This window comes from Hypanus sabinus, chromosome 30 (assembly GCF_030144855.1).
Source record: "Hypanus sabinus isolate sHypSab1 chromosome 30, sHypSab1.hap1, whole genome shotgun sequence".
Classification (NCBI taxonomy): Eukaryota; Metazoa; Chordata; class Chondrichthyes; order Myliobatiformes; family Dasyatidae; genus Hypanus; species Hypanus sabinus.
This window is the reverse complement of record NC_082735.1, coordinates 8,574,883-8,592,470: the sequence shown is the minus strand read 5'-3', so window position 1 is coordinate 8,592,470 and position 17,588 is coordinate 8,574,883. Positions and strand designations below refer to the sequence as shown.

General features: G+C 43.9%; 2 protein-coding genes across 4 annotated transcripts in view; one reads left to right on the top strand and one right to left on the bottom strand.

Moving 5' to 3' along the window:
- LOC132383386 (potassium voltage-gated channel subfamily KQT member 4-like) overlaps positions 1–17,588 on the bottom strand; it is a 414,661-nt gene that overhangs the window by 20,005 nt on the left and 377,068 nt on the right. For all 3 annotated transcript variants that reach the window (XM_059954281.1, XM_059954283.1, XM_059954282.1), the window contains exon 11: positions 6,590–6,721. In XM_059954281.1, coding sequence (XP_059810264.1) covers positions 6,590–6,721 — 132 coding nt within the window. The remainder of the gene's footprint in view (positions 1–6,589; positions 6,722–17,588) is intronic.
- The window catches only part of LOC132383387 (uncharacterized), a 223,887-nt gene that overhangs the window by 36,544 nt on the left and 169,755 nt on the right, over positions 1–17,588 (top strand). The gene's annotated exons all lie outside the window — the stretch shown is intronic.

Genomic DNA, 17,588 nt, shown 5'->3' with positions numbered 1-17,588 from the left:
CTCTGACCATGCATGCACACCGACGGGCTCCAGACCCCCTCCATCTACTCATCTACACTTCTCGCTGCCTCAGTAAAGCAGCCAGTGTAATCAAAGACTCCACATACTCCAGACGTTCTCTCTTCTCCCATCAGGCAGAAGATAACAAGGCTGAAAACAGTTACCCCAAGGTCAGGAATAGCTTCTATCCCACTGTTATAAGGCTATTGAATGGTTCCCTAGTAGGTTACGATGGACTCCTAATCTCAGGGCCTACTTTGCTACGATTTTGACCTCATTGTCCACCTGCTCTGTGATTTCTCTGTAGCTGTTACACTTTACCTGCATTCTCTTACTGATTTACTGTGCCTTGTTCTACCGTGATGCACTTGATCTGTATGAATGGTATGCAAGATAACCTTTGCACTGTGGCTCAGTACAGACATTAATAAGCAATTCCACTTCCAAATCACTCCTTACAGCATGCAAAATTTGTAAGCCATTTTCTATCCATTGACATGAGCGGTCAAAAAGCTGCGGGCAAGGTAATGCTGAGGTATCTGCCCAGTGACAGATATAAGGTTTGGAAAAGTCCATTCAAGTCATCAAATTGCACAGCGCCGAAACAAGCCTTTCTGCCTATCACATCCATTTAACCATAAGACCATAAGATATAGGGGCAGAATTAGGCCATTTGGCCCATCGAGCCTGCTCCACCATTTCATCATGGCTGATCTAATTTCCCTCTCAGCCCTAATCTCTTGCCTTCTCCCTGTATCCCTCCATGCCCTGACCAATCAAGAGTCTATCAACCTCTGCCTTAAATATATAAAGACTTGGCATCCACTGCTGCTGTGGCAAAGAATCCCACAGATTCACTACTCTCTGGCTAAAGAATTTTGTCCTTATCTCCTTTCTAAAAGGACGCCCATCTATTCTGAGGCTGGGTCTTGTCTTAGACTCCCCCACGTAGGAAACATCCTCTTCACATCATCAAGGTTTCAATGAGGCCATCCCTCATTCATCTGAATTCCAGTGAATACAGTCCTAGAGCCACCAAACACTCTTCACATGACAAACTATTCAATCCTGGAATCATTTTCATGAACCTCCTTTGAACCTTCTTTCAAAGATAAGGGGCCCAAAACTGCTGAAGTTACTCCAAGTGAGGACTCAATAGTGCTTTATAATGTCACAACATTACATCCTGGCTTTTATATTCTAGTCCTCTTGAAATGAATGCTAACATTGCATTTGCCTTTTCATCACAGACTCAACCTGCAAATTGACCAAATTAATCTTGCACAAGGACTCCAATGTCCCTTTGCACCTTTGTGTTTTGTGTTTTCGCTCCACTTAGAAAATAGTTAACCCTTTTATTTCTTCTACCAAAGTGCATGACCATACACTTCCCAACACTGTATTCCATCTGCCATTTCTTTGTCCATTCTCCTAATCAGTCTAAGTCCTCTTGTAGCCTCTCTACTTCCTCAAAACTTGCCCCTCCACCTATCTTCAATTCATCGGCAAACTTTGCAACAAAGCCATCAATTCCATCATCCAAATCAGTGACATATAACGTAAAAAGAATCAGTCCCAACACAGACACTTGTGGAACACCACTAGTTACCGGCAGCCGGTCAGAAAACACTCACTGTATTCCCATCCTTTGCCTGCTGCCAATCAGCCAGTTCTTTATCCATGCTAGAATCTTTCCTGTAATATCATGGGCATGTAGCAGCCTCATGTGTGGCACCTTGTCAAAGGCCTTCTGAAAATCCAAGTACACAACATCAACCGATTCTCCTTTGTCTATCCCGCTTGTTATTCCTTCAAAGACTTCCAACAGATTTGTCAGGCCAGATTCTCCCTTGAGGGAACCATGCTGATTATGGCCTATTTTATCATGTGCCTCCAAGTACCCTGAGACTTTGTCCTGAATAATCCACTTCAATATCTTCCCAACCACTGAGGTCAGTTTCCTTTCTTCTGTCTCACTCCCTTCTTGAAGAGTGGAGTGACATTTACAGTTTTCCAGTCTTCTAGAACCATTTTAGAACCCAGTGATTCTAGAATGATCATTACTAATGCCTCCATGATCTCTTCAGCCACTTCTTTTAGAAGCCTAGAGGTCCAGGTGACATACCTACTTTCAGTTTCCCAAGAACATTCTCTCTAGTTATGGTAACTTCACACATTTCATGACTCCTGACACCTGGAAATACCACCACACTGCTAGTGCCTCAGGTAAAATACTTATTCAGTTCATCCGCCATTTCCTTGCCCCAATTACTACCTCTCCAGTATTGTTTTCCAGCGGTCCGATGTCCACTCTTGCCTCTCTTTTACTCTTTATGTATCTGAAGAAACTTTTGGTATCCTCTTTAATATTATTGGTTAGGTTACTTTCATATTCCATCTTTACCTTCTTAATGGCTTTTTTAGTTGCCTTCTGTTGGTTTTTAAAAGCTTCCCAATCCTCTAACTTCCCACTAATCTTTGCTCTATCACATGGCTTTCACGTTGGCTTTGACTTCCCTTGTTTGCCACGGTTGTGTCACCTTTCCTTTAGATGACTTCTTTCTCTTTGTGATGTATATACCCTGTGCCTTCTGAGCTACTTCCAGAAATTCTAGCCATTGCTGCTCTACTGTCAACTGTACTAGTGTACTTTTGCAATAAATTCTGCCCAACTCCCCTCTCATGGCCCTGTCATTTTCTTCACTACACTGTAATTCTAATACATCTGACTTCAGCTTCTCCTCCTCAAATTTCAGGGTGAATTCAATCATATTATAATCACTGGCCCCCAAAGGTTCCTTCACCTTAAGGTTTCTAATACATTCTGGTTCACCCAAACCAGAACTGCTGATCCCTTAGTGGGCTCACCCATTAAAAAACCATCTCGTAGGCACTCTAGAAATTCCCCATCCTAGAATCCAGCACCAACCTGATATTCCTCTATGACTATTGAAACATTGCACTTTTGGCATGCATTTTCTATCTCCCGTTGTAATCTGTAGGCCACATCCTTACTACTGTTTGGGGCGGGGGGAGTGTGGGGGTCTGCACACAACCTCCATCAGGGACTTTGTTATCCTTGAAGTTCCTCAGCTCTATCCACAATGATTCAACACCGTTCAACCCCATGTCACCTCTTTCTAATGATTAGATTTCATTTTTTACCAACAGAGCAACATCACCCCCTCTGCCTTCCTGCCTGTCTTTTCATTACAATGTGTATCCTTGGACATTAAGCTCCCAGTTATAATCTTCTTTCAGTCATGGTTTAGTGATGCCTACATCATACCTGCCAATTTGTAACTCTGCAGCAAGTTCATCTACGTTCAAACACACCTTCAGTCCTGTATTTGCTCTTTTCAATTTTGTCCACCTTTTCCCTTGCAACCCATCCTGTTGACTGAATATTGTCCTATCAGCAACCTCTCATCACTACCATTGCCTCTGTTTGTAAATCAGCTACCCCATCTTCAGCACTATCATCTACCTTTTCTACAATACTTCTTGCATAGAAATTTATGCAGCTCAAGATACTAGTCGCACCATGCTCAACCTGTTGATTCCTAACTTTGTCTGAGGTCTTACCAGCATTTGCCTCCACTAACTTTTCTGGGACTCTAAACCCCTGCGACTCTAGTTTAAACCCCACTGTGCAGCATTAACAAACATTCCTGCTAAGCTATTAATCCCTGTCCTGTTCAGGTGCAAACTGTCCCTCATGTACAGGTCCCACCTTCCCTGGTAGAGAGCCCAATGATACAAAAATCTTATGCACTCACTCCTACACTAACCCCTTGGCCATTTATTAAACTTTATAATCTTCCTAGTTCTGGCCTCACTAGCACATGGCATGGGTAGCAATCCTGAGATCATAGCCCTGGGGGTCCTACCCTTTAACTTAGCACCTAACTCCCTGTGCAGAACCTCGTCATTTGTCCTACCCATGTCACTGGTACCTACATGGACCATGACTTCTGGCTGTTCACCCTCCCACTAAAGAATGCCTAGGACTCGATCCGGACCGTAGCACACAGGAGGCAATTCAGGAATCTTGTTCTTACCCACAGAGCCTCCTGTCCATTCCCCTAATTAATGAATCCCCTATCACTGCAGTGTCCTTCTTCTCCCCCTTCCCCTCTGAGTCACAAAGACCCGGCCACTGTGACTTTCCTCTGTTAGGACATCCCATCCCCTATACCCAATAGTATCCAAAGTGATATGCCTGTTAGTGAGGAGCATGGCCACAGGAGCACTCTGCACTGGCTCTTTAAACCTTCCCCTTCCTGACTGTCACCCAGCTTCCTGTGTCCTGTGCCTTGGCTGTAACGACCTCTCTATATGTCCTATCTCTCACCCCTTCAGCCTCCCAAATGATCCAGAGTTCATCCAGTTCCAGCTCCAACTCCTTAACGCGGTTTGTTAGAAACTGCAGCTGGAAGCACTTCCTGCAGTTGTAGTGGTCAGGGACACTGGAGGTCTCCCTGCCTTCCCACATATCCCGCAAGAGGAGCATTCCACTATCCTGCCTGGCATCTCTACTATCCTAGCTCAGCAGATGTAAAGAAGAGAACGAAAAAAATGAGCTTTTCTTTCCTTTGTTTTCTCCGAGTGAAGCCTCTCTATGCTGAAGAGAAATTCAAGTCACCACTCTGACTCTGTCCACTCAGAAGACTGCCACTGTGATGATGGCTGCCGTGTTGCCCCTGCCTTCCTTTAATTTGTCTTTGCTAATCAATCCCAAATGCTGACTGGTTGCTGGTCAAAGCTCTTCCTCGCTGATTTGACCCGCTGCTGCCTTTTATCCTTGGGCAGTGGAACTAACTGAAGGCTCTTCCTGTCAAAACTTCCCATGTCTGGATTGGCCACTTGTCTGAGTCGATGTGCCCTTGTCCTTTAGTCTGTAGACCACTCTGTAAATAAATCCATTCAGTTGACAAGGGTGTTCTTGTTACTTTAAGTTCGTCATTCCAGACCGACCTCTCTAACTTTGCCTCCTACGCTGCTCCAGTGACACCCAGGGTAAACTCAATTAGTCACCTTCCATCAAGGTAGTTTGCAGTGCTCAAGATTTAAAATGGAACTAAACTGTTTCAGAAATCCACTCCCTATATTCCCCAGTCTATGGATCTTTTGATTTTAATTTCTGTTTTCCTCTTCTGTCTTTGCCCATTTTTTAAAGTCTTTGCTACCTTGACAACTCCAGTCTGCACCAATCACAGACGTTCCCTCTGTTCTTTCCACCTTAGAACGCGGTTACCTCCTCACTTTTCCAATTCTGATGAAGGATCGTTGACCTCAGGCTCTGACTTATCCTCTCTCCTCATGGACGCTGACCTGCATGATCTGGTTTCAGATTCTGTGCTTGGAGTATTCTGCTGCAACTGTGAGTCAGTGTACATGGCAATGGTTTGAGAATGATGCGAAGAGGGGATGGCTTCACTGTGATATGGCTTGTTTGAATCAGTCTTGAACGTGTCTTGTGAATTGAATAAACGGGCACAATAATGCTTTAAATTAAATTGGTGGGAGAGGGAGGGTTCTGGTTAGGGTATTATTCAAAGAAATAATAATGGATTGTGTAATGATAACCAGAGTTATGTAATGCTATCAAGATAGGGTGGAACACAGGAATAGGAAAGAGCACAGGAGTATTAGAACCAAAGTAAAGAAACTGGTATAAAGCTCTTCATCATATTGGCATGAGGAATTTGTAGCAAGGTTGAAGAATGATGGGATTAAAAATAAATGGATCTGATCTATTAGTCCCTATTACACAGACCTGGTTAAAATATTGCTAGGTCTGGGAAAGAACTATTCCAGGCAAATTAACCTTGAGAGGTGGAAAGAGAGGTTGGGGGTAGGGGGAGCTCTCCTGATAATAAAGAAAGAATGAAGGCAATTAAATAGTGTGATCTTCCATGAGCAAATCAAGAAATAAAATTGGTCTGTGCAAAGTTGAAGGAAAGAAGGGCACAGAAAACATTAGCAGTCTCCAGCAGGCCTCCAAACAGTGGGAGTAGCACAGGGCATGCTATAAATTTGGGGCTTAGTGGAGCTTGTAACATGTAATACCTGTATTATCTCTGTTAATGTAAATGTATATGGCAATTAAGTTTGACAAAGTTCTTACAACATAATGATGGGGAATTTTAATCAATATGTAACTTGCTGATGGGCAAATCACATCAGCAACAATAGTGTGAATAGAAAGAAAAATTCATATAGTGTAAAGAAGCTGTTTTGTTTTTACAGCTGTATTTTGAGGAATTCCTGAGGGAATAGGCTATTTGAGTACAAGTTCTTATGCCTGTATTTAAATCTCTTCATGAGCAAGTCTCCTTATTTTCCAAAACTGCTCTTGACCAGTTCTTTCACATTAAAGATACTGTATAAAAGCAAGTTACTCCGGTAGCCAGAGTCCATGGAGCTGTGGAAGATTACTGTCAGTAGGACCACTTGTAGTGGTGTAGAAAGGAAATGGAAGGTGTAAACTGCCACCAAACTGGGACTAGTCCCTGTGCCAAAAGGAGCATGTAAACCAGCTCCCTGAGACCTGAGAAGCTGACTTAGAAGGAGATGCTTGACTGACCTGGATTGGAGGCTCTTGATCCGGCCCAACATGTCCAGGTGTCCTGCAGAGTATTGCTCTATCACATCTTTGACATCGTACGGCCGCAAGGTCTCTTTAAATTTCCTCTTTGCCACCAGAAACTTCAGAATCCTAGGGGAGAAGTGTGGAAAAGGCGTTAGGGCAACTCAACAGCAGATGGATTAATGCTTGCTGCGCAGTATGAGTTAATGTATAATCCCAACAGAGTAGCTAAGGCTATGAGCCGAGAAGAACTATCTTTACTTATTCTGAGACAATCTGTTTTCTTTCTCTGTTCTATCTCCCAGTTATTCAGTTGTTGACAATAACTCACTCAACATAACTGATGCACCATTATTGAGCGTTTGTGGGAGGATGTGCAAGTTTGAAAGGAGTGGTTAACAGTGTGTGACAGATATCTTTGGTATTATCAGAGGCTAGAGTGCAATACCAGGAAAATGCTCTATAGTCTATTAATACGGACATATAATATCAGAACTAGGAACGAGAAAGTGTTTTCGTACTTTTTATACTGACTGCAAACCACAGGCATGTTCACAATCCATAGTGATTTATTTGATCAAGTCAGAGTTAATCATTCACTAAGATGAAGATAATTTATTTTAGTAGGGCTGTCATTACCATGTTGGTAATTCATAGGTCAGAGGGATAAGGGTGTTTCTAAATCAAATAACCGCAGATGCAGTTGTTCCATTGTTCAAGAGTGGCTCTATGCTGAGAGATTATAGGCTGGAGAGCCTGACGTTAGGTGTGGGTAGATTATTGGAAGGTATCCTAAGGGACATGATGATTAAGTACTTGGATAGACAAGGCCTGATTAGAGACAGCTACCATGGCCTTGTGCATAGCAGTTATCTCTAACCAATCATATAGACTTTTTCAGGATGTTACCAGGAACGACAATGGACCTCGTTTACATAGACTTCAGCAAAGCCTTTGGCAGCCTGGTCAAGAAGTTTCAGCTGCTTGGCACACAGGACGAAGTAGTAAATCAGATTCAACACAGGCTTAGTGGGAGACGCCAGAGAGCGGTAGTAGATTTTTGACTAGAGGTCTATGACTAGTGGTGCGTCTGTTGTTCCTTGTCATCTACATCAATGATCTGAATGGTAGTGGGAAACTGAATCTGATCTGGGAATATACATCCAGAATTCATTGAAAGTGACATCACAGGTGGATAGAGGTAAGGAGAGTCTTGAGCACCGGAGTTGGGATGTTGTAAAAGATATTGGTGAGCCCAAATTTGGAATACTATGTGAAGTTCTGCTCACCTGCTACAGGAAAGGTATCAATAAGATTGAAAGAATAAAGAGAAAGTTTACCAGGATGTTGCTGAGACTTGAGGACCTGAGTTATAGGGAAAGGTCAAATAGGTTAGGATTTTATTCCCTGGAGAGTAGAAGAGTGAGCGGTGACTTGATAAGAGGTATCCAAAATTATGAGGGGTATAGATAGGGTAAATAAAAGAAGGCTTTTTCACTGAGGTTGGGTGAGACTAGAACTAGTTATAGGTTAAAGGTGAAATATTTAAGGGGAACTTCTTCACTCAGAGGGTGCTGAGAGTGTGAAACGAGCCGATGGAGGAGGGTTTGATTTTAACATTTAAGGGGAGTTTGAGTGTCTGTGGAAGGAGGGCTATGGTGGACTGATGGGACTAATCAGAATAACAGTTCAGCACAGATGAAATGGGCCAAGGGCCTGCTTCTGCTCTGCTGCACTCTATGACTCCATAACTCAATTCAGGGAATCTGAAACAAAAACGGAAAACGTTGAATGTTCTTAGGTGGGTCAGGCAGAACCTGGGCAAAGAGAAAAAGAGTAAGTGTTTCCATTGTATAGAGGGGCTTCAATCTTAAACATTTACACCCTTGTTGCTTGACCTGGTGAATGTTTCCCGCAGTTTGAGGGACGTTTCTCGTGTTGAGGACGGAAGCTGTCTGGTGCACGTGCACAGTTGAAGAGGAAGTGTGCTGGTTCAGTCCACAGACAGAATGCATAGAAAGAGGCCACGCGGATTAGAATGCGTTGGTCCATTGCACCCCACCCGTCACACTCCTGTTCACTCCCCATGCTCCTCTGTCCCAAGCAATGATTAAATTCCTTGTTAAAATAATTTGACATATTTGTGGTGAAACATACCATTGTCTGCATTAAGAGCTCTTGTGTTTGTTTAATCTGCTTTACAAGTTAATGAATGATTTTTAATCTGCACCCTAAGAAGAAACACTATTTCTTCTTGAATTCCCTTCGGAATTGTGATGTGCAATATGGTGACCTTTTGACTCTGGTATACCATAAGACCATATAGACATAGGAGCAGAATTAAGCTATTTGGCCCATCGAGTCTGCTCTGCCATTCAATCATAGCGGATCCTTCTTTTTTCTGCTCCTCAGCCCTAATTCCCAGCCTTCTCCCCGTAACTCTTGATATCATGTCCAAACAAGAACCTATCAATCTCTGCCTTAAATATACCCAAAAACCTGACCTCCACAGCTGCATGTGGCAACAAATTCCATAAATTCACCACCCTCCCCTGACTAAAGAAATTTCTCTGCATTCCTGTTTTTAAAAAAGGCACCCCTCTATCTTGAGGCTGTGCCCTCTTGTCCTAGACTCCCCCACCATGGGAAACATCCTTTCCACATCTACTCTGTCTAGGCCTTTCAACATTCGAAAGATTTCAATGAGATGCCCCATTATCCTAAATTCCAGCGAGTACAGGCCCAGAGCCATCACGTTCCTCATTGATAACTCTTCCATTCCTGGAATCATCCTTGTGAACTTCCTCTGGACCCTCTCCAAAGCCAGCACATCTGTTCTAAGATGAGGAGCCCAAAATTGTACACAATACTCACCAGTGCCTTGTAAAGCCTCAGCATCACATTCCTGCTCTTGCATTCTAGACCTCTTGAAATGAATGAAAACACTGCATTTGCCTTTTTCACCACTGACTCAACCTGCAAATTAACCTTTAGGGTGTTCTGAACAAGGACTCCCAAGTCCCTTTGTATCTCAGAATTTTGGATTATTTCCCCATTTAGAAAATAGTCCACACATTTATTTCTACTACCAAAGTGCATAACCATGCATTTTCCAATATTATATTTCATGTGCCACTTTCTTGCCCATTCTCCTAATCTGTCTAAATCTTTCAGCATCCTATCTATTTCCTCAACACTACCTATGCCTCCACCAATCTTCGTATCATCTGCAAACTTGGCAATAAAGCCATCTATTCCATCATCTAAATCATTTACATACAGCATAAAAAGCACAGGTCCCAAAACTGAGCCCTGTCGAATGCCACTAGTCACTGGCAGCCAACCAGACAAGGAGCCTTTCATTCCAACTTGCTGCCTCCTACCAATCAGTCAATGCTCTAACCATGTAACTTTCCTGCATTACCATGGGCTCTTAACTTGGTAAGCAGCCTCATGTGTGGTATCTTGTCAAAGGCCTTCTGGAAGTCCAAATATACAACATTCACTGTATCCCCTTTATCTATCCTACTTGTAATCTCCAACAGGTTCATCAGGTAGGAAACTACCTATCTTGTCCTGAGTCACCAAGTACTCCATCAGCTCGTCCTTAACAATTGACCCTTCCCAACCACTGGGGTCAGACTAACTGGTCTATAATTTCCTTTCTGCTGCCTTCCCCTTTTCTTAAAGAGTGGAGTGACGTTTGTAATTTTCCAGTCCTCTTGTTAGAGTCCAATGATTTTGGAAGGTCATTGCTAATGCTGCCACAATCTCTAACGCTACCACTTTCAGAACTCTAGGGTGCAGTTCATCTGGTCTGGGTGACTTATGTACTTCCAGCTAAATGGCCAGGTTCAAGTAGGTCAGGCCCGCCTGAGACTTGGGTAAAAGAATGTGGACAAAGGAGATCCCCTCAAAACATGATCTCTCATATCACATTGAATATTTATGACATTGAAGGAGGCCATTTGGCCCATAGAGTCTGTGCCGGCTTTCAGAGCAACCCCATCAATCTCATTTCCCCATTTATTTCTCTGTGACCTATCATCCTCCAATGAGCATCTGTCATCTTCCCCAGATCCTCTTCTTACCCATCGACACAAGGGAACATTTTCAACGACCAACCTAGCCTTCGGGATGTGGCAGGAAACCATATGGACACAGGGAGAGTGTGCAAACCCCTCACTGCCAATACTGGAGGCCAGATTGCACCCGGATAGTCGGATCAGCCATGCATCAATACTACCTGCTGCAGCACTGTACTGCCCCAACCTGTACCGCACTGGAAAGGCTTACAGTTACAAACTCCAATATTTTACTGACAAGGGCATGTCCTTAATTGTTATCATCAGTTTACTATAGGAAGCAGATATCCAGTGTGTATGTAGGAACTTTTGACAAAGTGACCATGATCAAAGAAGTTGATTTTGACCCTGTTGAAAATAGAATTAAAACTGTGCAGGATTCCTAATCGTTTGCTTTCAAAACTTGTTTTCATTAGAAGGAACATCCACAATCTAACACAATGTTTATTTTTGTTGGGACACACTGATGAAAATGCTGTGGTAATGAGGCTTGCGTTTCAGAATTCCTTGTCTGACACTGCAGCAGGAGGGGTGGCTAACTGCTGTATATTAACTAGGACAAGCTGTTGTACAGTGAAGAGCTGGGCTGCACAATTAGAGTCATTGACCAAGTAATCTCCCAGCAAACTCTGAGACAAGCTATGGATTGTGAAGTGTTTAATTATTTATTGAGATATAGCACGGAACAGGCCAATCCGGCCCAGCAAGCCCCGATTTAACCCAAGCCCAATCACAGGACAATTTACATTGACCAATTAACCTACCAACAAGTAGGTCTTTGGACTGTGGGAGGAAACTGGAGCAACCGGAGGAAATGTAAAACTCCTTACAAGCAGTGGTGGGATTTGAACACCGGTTCATGGTACTGTAAACCATTGTGCTAACCACCACACTACCATACAAACAATGAAGGAGATAGGTAAGGGGACAATGAAGGCGATGTGTAAGGGTAGTGGTGTCACATTGCTCAAGATCAAACAAAAACTACAGAGTGAGGAGCTGTAGGATAAAGTTCTCAGATCTAGTTCACTTCCAGACACGAACCTGCCATATTGAAGCAGTGTGTGGAAGCAAAAACCAGGTGATGGAAAATTTTTTAAGTACTTTTAACCTCCTCAGCTAGTGCACCACTCCAGTAAAATAACAGCAGAAAATGCTCAAAACACTCAGCAGGTCAGGCAGCATGTGTGGAGAGGGAAATAGATTTAACGTTCCAGTTTAAACACTCCTCCTCAGAACTGATGCAGGATTGGCTATTTGAGATGTTGTCAGTGGACCATTGAGACAGGGGTGTAGGAATGGAAAGTCAGTCACTGTCTGTCATACTTCGGAAGTAGCAGATGGATGACCTTGGGATGGGGTGGTGTGTGTGTGTGGTGGAGGTGGGGGTCATTTTGTGGTTGGAAGGGTAGAGGGAAAGGGAGAGATATCCCAATGTCAGTCACAGAGTCATAGAGAGCAGAGCTACAGCACAGAAACTGGCCTTTCAGCCCATTTAGTTGTTGGCGAGCTGCTAGCCTGCCTAGTCCCATTGACTCGCACCTGGAGCATAATCCTTCGTACCTCGCCATTCCATGTACTTATCCAAACTTCTCTTAACTCTTGCAATCAAACCCGTGTCCACCACTTCTGCTACAGCTCGTTCTGCACTTACGGTTAGTGAATTGTGGGCACGCTGGTTTGGTGTCAGAAGTGTGGCGACACTTGTGGGCTGCCCAGCACAGTCCACGCTGATTGGATCTGATACAAACAACGTATTTCACTGTATGTTTTGATGTACACGTGAGAAATAAAGCTAATCCATTTTAAAAAATCTTCCAATTAACCTACCAACCTATGTGCTTTTGGGATGTGGGAGGGAAACTGCAGCACCCAAGGAAACCCAATGGTCAGAGGGAGAATGTGCAAATTCCATATGGAGGGTAGTGAAGGTTAGGACTGAATACAGACCACTGATAGTGACTAGATTAGATGATACAGGTTGAACACAATATCCTGGAGTGGGAAAGTGAACAGCCAGAGGCCATGGTGCATATTGGTACCAATGACATAGGCAGGAAAAGGGAGGATGTTCTGAAAAGGGACTGCAGGGAGTGATGAAGGAAGTTGAGAAGCAGGACCTCAAAGGTCGTAACCTCGGGATTACTGCCTGTGCCACGCGACAGTGAGCATAGGAATAGAGTGAGGTGGAGGATAAATGTGTGGCTGAGGGATTGGAGCAGGGGGCAGGGATTCAGATTTCTGGATCATTGGGATCTCTCCTGGGGCAGGCGTGATCTGTACAAAAAGGACGGGTTGCACTTGAATCTGAAGGGGACTAATATCCTGGCAGGGAGGTTTGCTAAGACTATTGGAGAGAGTTTGGGTGTGAACCGAACTGAAGAGATGGAGGAAGAGGCGGTTGGCTCACAAATAGAGAAAGCTTGGAGACAAGTGCGAGAGAGAGAATAAGCAGGTGATAGAGAGGGGGCATGCTCAACTGATGGTTTGAGATGTGTCTATTTTAATGCAAGGTGTATCATGAACAAAGCGGATGAGCTTAGAGCATGGATCAGTACTTGGAACTATGATGTTGTAGACATTACAGAGACTTGGATGGCTCAGGGGCAGGAATGGTTACTTCAAGTGCCGGGTTTTAGATGTTTCAGAAAGGACAGGGAGGGAAGCAAAAGAGATGGGGATGTGGCACTGTTGATCAGAGATAGTGTCACGGCAGCAGAAAAGGTGGACACCATGGAGAAATTGTCTACTGAGTCTCTGTGGGTGGAAGTTAGAAACAGAAAGGGGTCAATAACTCTACTAGGTATTTTATAGATCACCTAATAGTAACAGAGACATTGAGGAGCAGATAGAGAGACAGATTCTGGAAAGGTGTAATTATAATAGGGTTGGCGTGGTGGGAGATTTAATTTCCCGAATATTGATTGGCATCTCTCTAGAGCGATGGGATTAGATGGGGTTGAGTTTGTTAGGTGTGTTCAGTAAAGTTCCCTGACACAATATGTAGATAAGCCTACAAGAGGAGAGGTTGTATTTGATCTGGTATTGGGAAATGAACCTAGTCAGGTGTCAGGTCTCTCAGTGGTAGAGCATTTTGGAGACAGTGATACAATTCTATCTCTTTTACCATAGCATTGGAGAGGGATAGGAACAGACAAGTTAGGAAAGCACTTAATTGGAGTAAGGGGAAATATGAAGCTATCAGGCAGGAACTTGGAAGCATAAATTGGGAACAGATGTTCTCAAGGAAATGTACTGCAGAAATGTGGCAAATGTTCAGGGCATATTTGCGTTCTGCATAGGTACGTTCCAATGAGACAGGGAAAGGAAAGTAGAGTTCAGGAACTGTGGGCTTCAAAGGCAGTTGAAAATCTAGTCAAGAAGAAAAGAAAAGCTTGTGAAAGGATCAAAGACCTAGAGATCTAGAAGATTATAAGGCCAGCAAGAAGGAGCTTAGGAATGAAATTAGCAGAGCCAGAAGGGGCCATGAGAAGGCCTTGGCGAGCAGGATTAAGGAAAACCCCAAGGCATTCTACAAGTATGTGAAGAGCAAGAGGAAAAGACTTAAGAGAATAGGACCAATCAAGGGTGACAGTAGAAAAGTATGTATGGACAGAGGAGATAGCTGAGGTACTTAATTAATACTTTGCTTCCATATTCACTATGGAAAAGGATCTTGGCGATTGTAGGGATGACTTACAGCAGATTGAAAAGATTGAGCATATAGACATTAAAAAGGAGGATGTGCTGAAGCTTTTGGAAATTATCAAGTTGGATAAGTCTCTGGGACCGGATGAGATAGACCACAGGTTACCACAGGCAAGGGAGGAGATTGCTGAGCCTCTGGCAATGATCTTTGTATTATCAATGGGGACCGGGGAGGTTCCAGAGGATTGGCGGGCTGCAGATGTTATTCCCTTATTTAAGAAAGGAGATAGCCCAGGAAATTATAGACCAGTAAGTGGTTGGTAAGTTGATGGAGAAGATCCTGAGAGGCAGGATTTATGAACATTTGGAGAGGCATAATATGATTAGGAATAGTCAGCATGGTTTAAAGCTTGATTGATTTTTTTGAGGATGTGACTAAACACATTGATGAAGGCAGAGCTGTAGATGTAGTGTATATGGATATCAGCAAGGCATTTGATAAGGTACCCCATGCAAGGCTTACTGAGAAAGTAAGGAGGCATGGGATCCAAAGGGAAATTGCTTTGTGGATCCAGAACTGGCTTGCTCACAGAAGGCAAAGTGTGGTTGTAGATGGGTCATATTCTACACGGAGGTCAGTGACCAGTGGTGTGCCTCAGGGATCTGTTCTGGGACCCCTACTCTTCGTGATCTTTATAAATGACCTGAATGAGGAAGTGGAGGGATGGGTTAGAAAATTTGCTGATGACACAAAGGTTGAGGGTGTTGTGGATAGTATGGAGGGCTGTCAGAGGTTACAGCGGGACATTGATAGGATGCAAAACTGGGCTGAGAAATGGCAGATGGAGTTCAACCCAGATAAGTGTGAGGTGGTTCATTTTGGTAGTTCAAATATGATAGCAGAATATAGGATTAATGGTAAGACTCTTGGCAGTGTGGAGGATCAGAGGGATCTTGGGGTCCAAGTCCATAGGACAGTCAAAACTGCTGCGTAGATTGACTCTGTGGTTAAGAAGGCATACAGTGCATTGGGTTTCATCAACTGTGGGATTGAGTTTAAGAGTCGAGAGGTAATGTTGCAGCTATATAGGACCCTGGTCAGACCCCTCTTGGAGTAATGTGCTCAGTTCTCGTCACCTCACTACAGGAAGAATGTGGAACCATAGAAAGGGTGCAGAGGAGATTTACAAGGATGTTGCCTGGATTGGGGAGCATGCCATAAGAGAATAGGTTGAGTGAGCCCGGCCTTTTCTCCTTGGAGAGGGGGACGATGAGAGGTGTATAAGATAATGAGAGGCATTGATTGTGTGGATAGTCAGAAGCTTTTTCCCAGGGCTGAAATGGCTAACACAAGAGGGCACAGTAGGTACAGAGGAGATGTCAGGGGTAGGTTTTTTATGCAGAGAGTGGTGAGTGTGAGGAATGGGCTGCTGGTGACGGTGGTGGAGGCGGATACGATAGGGTCTTTTAAGAGATTCCTGGACAGGCACATGGCGCTTAGAAAAATGGAGGGCTTTGGGTTACCGTAGGTAACTTCTAAAGTAAGTACGTGTTCGGCACAGCATTGTGGGCTGAAGGGCCTGTATTGTGCTGTAGATTTTCTATGTTTCTATGAACAAGAATGCTTTATTTTGTAACATCTGAAACAGAATGAAAACAGCAGTGACTTGGTTCATTAAAGCTGTCAGTGCAAACTCAGAAACCAACAGAAATGTCCTCATTACATAGTGAGTTCCACCTGTGGGAAAAGCCAGCTCCTCAGGGCGTCTGTAGAACACTTCCTGGTCCATTCAGTGCAGCGAGACTTGTGTGTCAAGCAGAACCAGTTTAGGCTGAAAGTGCTTGAAGTAAAGAGCATCAGCTTTAATAGTTATTACTCAATGACTTGCAGCTTGAATGAGGGTGTGAAGCAACTTGAAATAAACAGGGTAATAATCTTGTTCAGCATCATCCAACATCAAGCTGCAGTAACCCAGCACCTTTGACACTTCAGTAGTGCCGAATGTGAAGAGTTTTTAGACTACGTGGGGCAAGTTTTTTTTTGCAAAGAGAGTGAGAGGCACATGCCTCACAATCTCTCTTTTCTGGCCCCACTAAAGTCACATAGGGGCCAGATTATCAGAGGTTTACACATCTCACTGCCTCTATTCAAAGACCTCAGCCATGCTGGACATTCTCCCTTCTCCCCTCTCTCCCATCGGGCAGAAGGTACAAAAGCCAGAATGGATGTTCCAGCAGGCTCGGGGACAGCTGTTATCAGACTATTGAATGTCCCCGAGCACGATGAGACCTCACACTCACGGCCACACGCTGACATTGTGTGATGCTGAGCAGACTAGTCAGTGGAAGAGTTAATATGCTGCCAGGGTTGTGGCAGAAGCAGATGTGATAGAAACATTGCGGTGCTCTTTAATGGGCAATGAATGTACAGGGGATGAAAGGATATGGACCATGTGCAGGGAGAAGGGATGAGTTTAATTCAGTGTTCTTATCTTAATTAGTCCAGCAACACAGGGTCTGCTCCTGTGCTGTCCTCTTTTACATCCTCTGTTTTATTAGACATTAATACCAAACACACCTTTACTTCACTCTCTTTTACCCAGAGCACACAGCAATGTAATAAACATTCCAGAGAAGCTGAATCCCAGCTCCAGCCACAAATCCTGAGCCCAGGTGTTTCCGACGCCAGCCCTGACTTCAGCCACACACTCTGTCTCCAGTCCCGATGATCAGAGTCTCACTGATACTGGTTGCTAAGACATGAAAGTTGTTCAACACTTCAAGCACATGTGCGGGCCTCACCTTCAATGGGACCTGACTGACGGTCAAAGCTCTTCACCATGGATCTAAGTAGAATATATTTTATTTCAATTCACTCGTTCATTAACCCTTGCTTGCCTTGGAGTGGCAAATATTCTGGATGTGTTCTGTGAAGGTTTTCAGTGAGCTTCACAACTTTTGTTGTGAGTTAAACTCTCGATGAAAATCTGATGAAATCACTTTAGCTACTTCTATTTACCTCATTACACAATCCGTAATCTTCCCAGGAGAACTGCGCTTGGGATTGAAGCAAACAGTACGCGAGGCCAAAACAACCAGGTACACCAAACAGACGTCACACAAGGTTTTCTTCCTGGAAGCTGAGCCCAGAACTGTACACTTCAGTTTCCCCCAAAACAATAGCCTTATTTTGCTGGGTGTTCCTGTGGCTTACGTGCTGGGAAGTGTCCTGCTGCTCTCTTTATCTGATTTCTAGTCCATGG